Source organism: Gopherus evgoodei, unplaced genomic scaffold, assembly GCF_007399415.2.
Source record: "Gopherus evgoodei ecotype Sinaloan lineage unplaced genomic scaffold, rGopEvg1_v1.p scaffold_36_arrow_ctg1, whole genome shotgun sequence".
NCBI classification, from domain to species: Eukaryota; Metazoa; Chordata; order Testudines; family Testudinidae; genus Gopherus; species Gopherus evgoodei.
The window spans coordinates 2,399,373-2,410,466 of NW_022060038.1; the positions used below are offsets into that span (position 1 = coordinate 2,399,373).

At 43.9% G+C, this 11,094-nt stretch overlaps 2 protein-coding genes across 2 annotated transcripts; one reads left to right on the forward strand and one right to left on the reverse strand.

Annotated features, from left to right (window-relative positions):
* The first annotated feature begins 746 nt into the window (after window positions 1-746).
* Window positions 747-1,682, forward strand: LOC115641986 (olfactory receptor 51G2-like). Its single transcript, XM_030545322.1, has one exon. It carries the CDS (start codon window positions 747-749, stop codon window positions 1,680-1,682), a length of 936 nt encoding a protein of 311 aa, XP_030401182.1.
* An 8,032-nt stretch (window positions 1,683-9,714) lies between these two features.
* On the reverse strand, window positions 9,715-10,662 carry LOC115641975 (olfactory receptor 52B2-like). The gene has a single exon (XM_030545315.1). The coding sequence runs from the start codon at window positions 10,660-10,662 to the stop codon at window positions 9,715-9,717; it is 948 nt and encodes a 315-aa protein (XP_030401175.1).
* Window positions 10,663-11,094: the final 432 nt, after the last annotated feature.

An 11,094-nucleotide genomic window follows, 5' to 3' on the forward strand; every position in this document is an offset into this window, starting at 1 on the left:
AGCCTAAGCACCAGACCGAGAGCAGGCTGCCTTCCCTTGCCTTCTTATCCTCTTCCCATAACGGAAACACATTAACAAACAGCTTCAATGCAGGACAGATAAATACAATGACTGTTTTCACTATGCACTTGCCATGTGTTTACACACATGTCATGGTACAATGAGCCGCACTCCAAAATGGAGGGCCAGAAAGGTTGTCAGTGGAAAGATCACAACTGTAAAATCACACAGCACTCAAGTAGCCTGCCGAATTCCCAACCGCAAGATATCAGTGGGCCCAAGAACTTAGCAGGTTTCAAACAGGGACTGGATGTTTATATGGATAAGCAGAAAATCCAATTACAGTTGTGAGGACTTAACAGAAAAGCTTTTAGAAGGGCTTTAAACATGCCTAATTTATACTACAATATATGTCTAATTAGTGGGCCTCGGGGAGAAACTTTCCTTGGGAGCAGATTATCTCATAGCTGCCTATTTCAGGGATTCTTTCACTTTCTTCTGAACCATCTGCTACAGGGCATTTGATTCAAGGCCAGATGGACTACAGGTCTGATCTAGTCTGGCAATGCCTATGTTCCTATTGATGGTGTAAATCCAAGACCATGCTTTAGCTTATCTTCCTTAAGCTCCTGGGAGTCTCTTGTACTGAGGTCAGAAAGACGTCTCATTAAATATTATCTAGTCTCATGGGTTTTTTTCCTTTCAGGACGAATATTTCAAAACTCCCTGGACTTGCCCAGGATGTTATGTCAGCTGTCAATGACACCAAATTCAGCTCTGCAGTGTTCCTTCTCACAGGGATACCTGGGCAGGAAGACGTCCATCTCTGGATCTCTATCCTCTTCTGCTTAGTATATGTTATTTCAATAGTAGGAAATTCAGTCATTCTGTTCATTGTAAAAACAGATCCAAGTCTCCATGAACCTATGTACATTTTTCTTTCCATGTTGGCTATCACAGACCTTGCCTTGTCAATAGCCACCATGCCTACAACACTGGGTATATTCTTGTTTAACTCTAGGGAGATCAGTCTGGATGCTTGTTTTGCCCAGCTGTTCTTCATCCACTCACTTTCATTCATTGAGTCGTCGGTACTCCTGTTGATGGCCTTTGATCGCTTTGTTGCTATCTGTAACCCACTGAGATATGCTTCTATCTTAACCCTCCCAAGAATAGGAAAGATGGGACTGGTGTTTGTGCTAAGAGGGGTGTCTTTAATATTCCCACTCCCCTTTATCCTTAAACGGTTACAATATTGTCAAGCCAATGTCCTCTCCCATTGCTACTGCCTGCACCAGGATGTTATTAAGATGGCTTGTGCGGACATCACAGTCAACTACATCTATGGCTTCTTTCTTATAGTTACAGTGGTAGGGTTGGATCCACTGTTCATCTTCCTCTCATATGTTATGATCCTCAAAACAGTGCTGAAAGTCATGTCCAATGTGGAGTTTCTTAGAGCCCTGAACACATGTGTCTCCCACCTCTGTGCTGTCCTCCTCTTCTACGCACCACGGATTGGCTTGGGTCTGATACACGGATATTGGAAGACCTCTCCTCGACTGCTCAATCTTTTCCTGGGCTACATCTCTCTGTTTGTCCCACCACTTATGAACCCAATTGTGTATAGTGTGAAAAGCCAACACCTTTCTGCTAGGATAATCAGGATGTTCTTCAAGTGAAGGGTCAGTTCATCACTTAGCTCCAGCTCCAGTGACATGGGAGATGAAAAACATGGGCCACGACCACCTATTCTATTCAGGATGTTACATCAAAGATGATGAGATCTAGTGAACTCCACTCTGTAAAGAGAGGTTCAGACATGTATAAAGTCTGGAAGAATGGGAGAGGGGCTGGTGAGGTAGGCTAGCACATTGGGGAAGGAGACCACTGGAGGTAACAGTTTTTACAATGTGTCTGTGTTCATTGAGAGCCAGTGGACCAGTGTGATGTTTGCTTATAAAGAGCTGTATTGGTGCCTGCTCCAACCTTAGAATTCCTCTTGATAGAGTCAATAAAGAGAAGGGACGTGGATGTTGTTTCCCATTATACCTCCCCTGTCATCTTTCTGTCTCTGGTTAAACATCCATGAGCCAGGGAAATAGCTGAGAGGTGTTTTGCAGTTCCAGTCCTCACCCTTCCTGAGCACTCTGGGTACTGCCTGATCCATGGGACTGCACCAGCTGTGCTAAGGAGATACTTAAGTGACACAGTCACCCCTCTTTCCCTGTGGCCTCAGCCAGGTGCATGTGACTGAGTTGTGTCAGAGACATGATTAAAGCAGGAGCCCCAGGTGCAGTCATTTAGGTAGTTCCTCTCTCATTGATGACTGTGCACTGTGCACCTGATGAGTCTACCCTTGTCTGACTGTAATGCCACCGAGGGAGAGCAATGCTGCATATGTTATTAGGAAATGGGGAAACTTTTGTGAATGAGGGAGCCTATACAGGAAGGATGGGCTCCACCTACGCCAAAATGGAACCAGATTGCTGGTGCTTCACATTAAGTAACTCGTGGAGCAGTTTTTAAACTAATGGCTGGAATAAAGCTGACAGGTGCAGAGGAGCATGTCGTTTGGACAATGACATCTGTTAGGGAGAAAAGACTAATGGAGATTCTCTATGACCTGGTAAGGAGGAGAGGATGGAAGATGATAAAATACAGGTAGGATCTGTTGAGAAACAAATGAAAAAAAAAGCCTCATGCAATTTCATCATGTAATTCAGAAAACTAAATAATTAGATGGGTGAACTAGAGTGCCTCATATTAAATGAGGGTATTGATATAATAGACATCACAGAAACTTGGTGGAATAAGGATGATCAATGAGACACAGTAATACCAGGGCACAAAATCTATTGAAAGAAGAGAACAGGTCATGCTGGTGGGGGAGTGGCACTATATGTGAAAGGAAGTGTACAATCAAATGAAACAAAATCGTAAATGAACCAAACTGTACCATAGAGTTTCTATGGGTGGACTTTCTGTGCGCTAATAATAAGAATATAGCAGTAGAGATATATTAATGACCACCTACTCAGGATGGTGATAGTGACTGTAAAATGCTCAGGGAGATAAAGGAGGCTATTAAAAAATCAATAATAATAATGGGGAATTTCTACTGTCTCCATATCGACTCGGTACATGTAATTTCAGGATGGGATGCAGAGATAGTTTCTTGACACCATAAAGGACTGCTTCTTGTAGCTGCTAGTCCTGGAACCCACAAGATGTTGTGAAGGCCAAATCTATAACAGGGTCCAAAAAAGAACTAGATAAATTCATGGAGGATAGGTCCCTCAATGGCTATTAGCCAGGATGGACAGGGGTGGTGTTCTTAGCCTTTGTTTGTCAGAAGCTGGGCATGAGCGACAGGGGATGGATTACTTGATGATTACCTGTTCTGTTCATTCTCTCTGGGGAACCTGGCACTAGTCACTATCTGAAGACAGGATACTGGACTAGATGGACCTTTGGTCTGATCCAGTATGGTGTCTGTAGAGGTGGATAATAGCCCTGCCTTCCTTATAGAGGTAATGAGAAGATAAATACATTCCAAAAGTGATGTGTGAATGAGGGTCAGACACACAGGAGCCCTGTCAAGAGACACAGACCCAGATTCCCTCTTTGTCCCCTCTGTTTGTGCTGCCCTAGCAATGCAAAGGGGCAGAAATGGGACTCAGCTTGCACACAGAAGCACAGCTAGCTCCTAGCCCAGCCAAGCCCATTCACTGTAAAGTGATCACCTTTTCAAAGGGAAAAAGCGGGACACAAGCAGAAGCCCCACCCCTCTGTGACCCCCAACTATGCTCCTATTCTTATTTGAGTTCCCTTCTCTGCCCCATCCCATCCCCCAATACCCCACTCCTGCTCCTTCTCTTTACCTGAGACTCCAACCTCTCTTCAGGAAAGAAGCCAGAGCTGGGCCATGGTAAGGGCTGCTCAGGGATCCAGAGCCATTGCTCGGAGCCCCACGGTTATTTTTTAACAACTTTTCCTAACGCTTTTTTTCTGATTGTTAATAAACCTGTTTGTTTTAGGAAGGCTGGGGTGACTGTATAGTGCTGGTCACAAGCACCATAAGGGAAGAAACAGAGGAATGCTGCCAGATGTGCATGGTGAGAAGCATTTAGCATAGATGGGTTATTGTTCCCAGTTCAAAGAGTGGAACAATTATGAGATTCCTCCAGAGACAGGAGGGTAAAGAGACCATATATCCTTGTTTTACCGTGACAATCAGAATTCTTCTTGATGAGCATCTATCCTTGAATTCCTTTAATATTAACAATAGCAACTTATTCAAGTTGCAGCCAAGACAATGATTCATCGAAGCATAAAATTAAAAGCCGGAAGGAGTGAATAGATTATCTAATCCAGAGATTTTCAAACAGGGAGCGTCAGAACCCCCTTGGGAGGTGCAGAATGTATTCATAGAGGGGGGATGTAACAAGCTTTAGGGAAAATGACCTTTCTGTGCACATCAGGTGTGAAGATGATTTTAAAAATAGGCTCCAGAGGTGATACTGGCAATACAGACCTAACTTCAGCACCAAGCAAATTGGATCAAGCTCTAGTAAAGAGCAGAATTATCAGCCACATAGTTGAACATGATTTGTTGGCGTAGAATCAACACAGCATTTCAAAAGGAAATCATGCCTCACCATTCTATTACAATACTTTGAGGGGGGAACAAATATGTGGTCAAAGGTGATCCATGGCACATAGTGTACTTGTATTTCAGAAAGCCTTTGACAAGTTCCTTCACCAAAGGCTCTTAAGAAAAGTAAGCTGTCATGGGGTAAGAAGGAAGGTTCTGTCCTGGATCAGTAACTGGTTAAAAGATAGGAAACAAAGGGTAGGACTAAATGGTCAATTTTCTGAAGGGAGAGAGGTAAATAGTGGTGTCCCCTAGGCGTCAGTCAGTAGTGGCACAATTTCTATTCAACATATTCATAAATGATCTGAAAAAAGACTTGTACAGTGAGGTGGCAAAATTTGCAGATGATGCAAAATTACTCAAGATAGTGAAGTCCAAAGCAGACTGCAAAGAATTACAAAGGGATCTCACAAAACTTTGCAACTGGGCAGAAAAATGGCAGATAAAAGTCAGCGTTTTTGGAAAATGAGGAGAGGGGAAGCATTTTTTTATGGCCACCTAGCCAGTTAGCTATAGAAATTCTTCTTAGTAGTGGTATTCTACTTGCCTTACCTGTAACGGGTTAAGAAGTCTCACTGAAATGCTTAGGTAAGAGGAAGTGAGTTGGCACCTGACCAAAAGAGCCAATAGGAATACTAGAAACTTTTAAAATTGGGGGAAAAAAACAAAACAAACCTTCCCCTCTGTGTCTGTGTGGTTGCTCTCCCGGCTGGAGAGACAGAGCAGCAGATATGCTGTAAGAATCTTGGACCAGGTATAAAAATTCATCATTTATCTCTGGAATTGCTCATTTGGAACTACAGATATATATAAATAGGACAGAAAATGTTTAGCTCGACACAATGAGTTTTACCTCTTAATTTTGGGCTTGTGGATTCCTCTGTGCTAACACAGGTACTTTTGTTTTCTTTTGTAACTCTTAAGCTGGACCCCAGGAAAGTCATTCTTGGTGTTTAATCCCTATCAGTTGCTCCTTTAATATCTAGCAACAGCCTGATTATCCAGATGTGTTTTCTTTCTTTTTTTTAAATAAAATTTACCTTTTTTAAGAACATGATTGGATTCCTGTGTCTTAGGAGGTTAAGAGGGTCTGTGCATGTGTTTTTAGTTAACTACTCAGAGGAAGAAAGGATTCCAGGTTCAGCTGGTGGAAACAGCTGATTTCTGTTTCTTTTCCTTTTCTCGGCTCTTCCCCAGAGGGGAGGTGAAAGAGCTTGAGGGTGCCCCACAGGAAGGAATTCCAACCTGAGTCTACCTGGGCTCTCAAAGGGGTTCTGCACTTGAGTGGTGGGAACACTACTACCCAAAACCAGGGGCCTATGTAACCTTGGGAGTTTAATACAAGCCTGAAGTGGCAAGTATTATTCTTTAGAGTCCTTGTGGGCCCCTATCTTCTGCACTCAAAGTGCCAGAGTGGGGAATCAGCTTTGACTGTGCTGCTAAGTGCAAAGTAACGCACAGTGGAAAACATCATCCCAACTAAACATACAAAATGATGGCTCTGCATTAGCTGTTACCTCTCAAGAGAGAGATCTTGGAGTCATTGTGGATAGTTCTCTGACAGCTCCTGCTCAATGTGCCGCAGCAATCAAAAAATGAAGAGAATGTTCGGAACCATTAAGAAAGGCATAAATAAATAGACAGCAAATATATTGCCTCTAGTTAAATCCATGATGTTCCCACACCTTAAATACTGTGTGCAGTTCTGGTTGCCCCATCTCAAAAAAGGTTCATTTGAATTAGCAAAAGGACAGAGAGGAATAACAAAAACTATGTAAAGGTATGGAACAGCTAGCAGAAGAAGAGAGATTAAAATGATCAGGACTGTTCAGCTGGGAAAAGAGATGGCAAAGGGGGGTTAGAATAGATGTCTACAAAATCAGGGGTCATGTGGCAGAAGTAAGCATGGAAGTGTTATCTACCCCTTCACATGAGCCAGGGGTCACCTATGAATTTAATATGCTGCAGGTTTCAAACAAACAAAAGAAAGCACTTTTCCACACAACGCACAGCCTGTGGAGCTCATTGCCACGAGGCGTTGTGAAGGCCAAAACTATAACTGATCCAAAAAGAATTAGGTAAGTTCCTGGAGGTCCATAAATAGCAATTAGCCAAGATAGTCAGGGGCTCTAGACATCTCTAAACCTCTGATCATGAGGTGCTCCCTCTGTTATACAGCTGCCATAGCCCCACCCTAGCAGATACCCAGACCATTACAGCTTTTATTGTTTTTAAATAATGTATTTAGTGTATTTTCAAATTATTACAAGTTAATTTTTGAATGTATTTCACTAGTTATTTTTTACATTTCCTAATACATGTTACTATAGTATTGCAAATGTTTTATGGAAAAGGCCCCCAATTTTGCTTTGCCCAAGGCCCCCTGAATCCTCTGGGCAGTCCTGTCTGAGTTTTAAGCCCTGCTGCTGTGTTTTGCCTGCAACAGGCAGGCCTAAGCCTGTGAGTGACCCCCATAGCAGCTGCCTGAAGAAGTGCTTGGGGGAATCGTGCAGAAGGAGCGTGATATTTATTTGAGTTTTCTCCTCATGGAGGCTGTGCTCCACTTGGTGCAGGACAGCAGTCTCAGCAGGACTCTAGGCCCAGCACCTTGCCTCGGTTTGTGGACTTGTACCGCACCCATCACCGGGCTCAGTCTGGCACCATTACCCCTCACCAGTGCCCAAGAAGCAGTCAAAAAAGTTGGATGGACTGGTTAGGTTAGTTGTCGAGCTGTTGCTTGGCCAGTGTAGAGACCACTGAATGCATAATATTCCTCTGTGATGTTCTGTCCTGAGCACAATTGGCATGTTATGAGTTAGTGCCTGTGAGGGACAAGTGTCTGTTTATGTCATCCAGCCATCATGTCTTAGGTCTTCTTGGGGGGGAGCTTTTCCATCCTGCTTTCATTGGATCAAAGTCAAAGATTATTTTCACAGGGAAGTTAGTAGGCATTTAGAGCAGATGAACATACCACCACAGAGAGCACTTGGCAACCATTTGAGTGTGTGTGACCTATTTAGTTAGAAAATGGAATTTTTCATTCAAATTGAGTTTGTACCATTTGATGTTTTTAATCATTTGGAGGTGCATGGCTAGTTAGGCAGCACTCCCAGTCAGATTTTGATATGAAGGAAGGACGTATACGTGACTAAAAAAGGTGTATTTCTGATTACAATCAACATTGCTTAATTTTAAGGGAAAGTCATCTTGATCTCTTAATCAATATTTACGTCAAACAGTTGATGAAATTCAAATAGTTAATTATAGTAAGTGACATGCATTCTCTATCCTTTACTTTTAATAGTGAACAAGAAAAAGGACTGATAGGAATAAAATTTCATTTTTTTTTCGTTTACAGTTGATGCAGCCTCATGGCAGATAAAAAAAAAAGGTCTGGGGCACAATTTCTTGACAGTGTATTGTGTATAAAGTATGTGATTTTTCTTTTTTTGGGGGGGGGAGTTCAAGATGGAAGTTTCTCCTAGGGCGCAAAATGTCCTTGCACCGGCCCTGGTAGCTGGGGAAGAGAAGGGAGAGGAGAGGTACCATTACTTCACACAGAAGATATTGTTTAGACAACTACATTGCTTATGCGGCTGCAACACTTCTCTATCCTTAACAAGCGAAAAAGAGGGCAAAAGTGGCAAACTTTAGCTATCACCTGAAATGGACTCAGGCAGTCTGCGCTGCTTTGATTTTTTAGAACAATACATTTTAAAGACTCATTTGTGCACCAAAGTTTGGATAACAAAGAGCTCCCGGCCCACACCCATTGCAGGAATCCTGTCTGATACAGGCCCCCAGAAGGGAGGGACAAAGAGGAGCTGAAAGCTAAAGAAATAAGGCAGACAAAGGTCTCTGCCCTCAGGAATTGGTAGGCGAGGGTCAGGGCTCACAAGCTGTCCGGTGCACAGCCTTACCTGCCTGCCTCACAGCTCTGCTCCCAAGCCTCAGCTATTTGTGTGGGGCTTCCTGGCTTCCCTCTCTGCTGCTGAGTGGCCTGTGGGCCCCAGAGCTGGGTCCCCACTGCACTCACTGCAAGCTCCTTCCCAGCCCTACGGCAGGGTGAGCCCAGTTGGGGGGGGAGGAGTCAGAGCTGATCCAGTGGGTGATGGAGGAAGGGAAACGGAGACGTTTTTTCCTATGTGTAAAGTGATGCACGTTGGAAAAAATAACCCCAAATATTAAAAAAGGGATAGAGAATAAGACGGAGAACATCTTATTGCCCTTATATAAATCCATGGTACGTCAACATTGTGAACACTGTGGTCTTCTCATCTCAAAAAAGATATACTGGCATTAGAAAATGTTCAGAGGATTAAAGAAAAGAGGTATATAAAATCATGAGTGATGTGGAGAAACTGAATAAGAAAAAGTTATTTACTTGTTCCCATAATATACAAACTAGGGGCCACCAAATGAAATTAATGGGCAGCAGGTTTAAAACAAATAAAAGGAAATTCTTCTTCACACAGTGCACAGTCAGCTTGTGGAACTCCTTGCCAGAGGATACTGTGAAGGCTAGAACTAGAACAAAATTTAAAAGAGAACTGGATAAATTCCTGGTGGTTAAGTCCATTAATGGCTGTTAGCCAGGATGGGTAAGGAAAGGTGTCCCTAGCCTCTGTTTGTCAGATGATGGAGATGGATGGCAGGAGAGAGATCACTTGATCATTACTTGTTAGGTTCGCTCCCTCTGGGGCACCTGGCATTGGCTACTGTGGGAAGACAGGATACTGGGCTGGATGGACCTTTGGTCTGACCCAGTGTAGCTGTTCTTATGTTCTTAAGTGAGCAGAAATTTGGGGCAGAGCCTTGAGGGAATAGTAAGAGACGGTGCAGGAGACTCAAGAGTTCAGTTACCAAATATTGAAAGGTGGAAACCCTAGGTGTTAATGAACTGTACCCAGACTGATTCCAAAGCTGACAATACACAGTAAGGTCAGGACAGGGTTTAATGTCTCTCTGACTGCCCAGTAAGTGATTCAGAAAAAGGGTACAGCACCATGTCACCAGCCATCTCTGCACAGACTCAGTCAGAGTGTCAGGATAAAACTTTAAGTCCCTTTAAGAGTAAAGAGCCGGAGCACCCTGCCCCGGATCTGTTTGGTCCTCACCCCGTAGATGATGGGATTCAGCATGGAGGGCATCAGGTAGTACACATTGACAATGAGAACATGGAAATGAAGGGGCACATTCTGTTGAAACCGGTAAGAGAGAGAGAAGAATAGACCTGGGATGTAAAACACTAAGATGGAACATAGGTGGGAGCTACAGGTGCCCAAAGTCTTGAGACGAGCATCCTTTGTGGGGAGGGAGAAGATGGCCCTGAGGATCTGAGTATAGGACAAAATAATAAAAATGACATCTAGACCCATCACACAGAATAGTACAAAGAGGCCATAGTAACTGCTGATGCGGATGTCGGCACAGGCCAGCTTCAATACGGCCATGTGGGCACAGTATGGCTGAGGGATGATGTTGGTTCTGCAATATGGCCACCGCTTCAACAGGAAGGGGTAGGGTAATATGAGCATGCTGCCACGCAGCACCACGGCCAGGCTGATCTTAGCCACCACAGGGTTTGTCAGTGTGGTTGCATGTCTCAGGGGATCACAAATGGCCACATAGCGATCAAAAGCCATGGCCACGAAGATTCCTGACTCTATCACTGAGAAGGAGTGAAAGACATACAGCTGGGTGAGGCAGGCACTGAAACTGATCTCCCTAGCACTGAACCAGAAGATGCTCAGCATTTTGGGCAGGATGGACGTAGACACGACCAGGTCGGTGACAGCCAGCAAGCAGAGGAAATAGTACATGGGGCCATGTAGGCTCGACTCCATCTTCACAATGAACAGGATGGTGAAGTTCCCCAGGATGGCTATGACGTACATGGTGCAGAAGGGGATGGAGATCCAGACGTGGGCCACCTCCAGGCCAGGAATACCCAGCAGGATGAAGGTGGAGGGGTTGGTGAAATCGGTTGTGTTGGAATCTGACATGGAGTAGGGGAGAAGGTGTCCAACTCTGAGGCAGAACGGTCTCTCCTGCATGTGCCGTATGTTCTCCGGACTTCTTGTATGTGCCCAGGCTTTAGGCTGATGGTCACAATACAAATGCCTGGGTGGAAAGACAATATTAATATATGACACTACATGCACTATTGGAGGCTGTTCTCGTGGGTGAAGCTGATTGGTCACTCTTCACACAGAAAAATGACATTTTAATTATTGAGAAAAATGAATTATGAAGAAATGACCCTCTAATGCCAATTCCATATTTTATGCTGCTCCATGTGTCAATAATGTGTTGTGATGTGGGAAACATTAATAGGTACCCGCAGGAATAAAATGAGTGTGGATACTGGTTATACATTTGCCAAGCTGTCACCCCCTACTCTGAACTTTAGGGTACAGATGTGGGGACCTGCATGA

Coding starts and splice junctions, on each gene's coding strand:
- LOC115641986 (XM_030545322.1), top strand. CDS start 747: ATGTCAGCTGTCAATGACACCAAATTCAGCTCTGCAGTGTTCCTTCTC.
- LOC115641975 (XM_030545315.1), bottom strand. CDS start 10,662: ATGTCAGATTCCAACACAACCGATTTCACCAACCCCTCCACCTTCATC.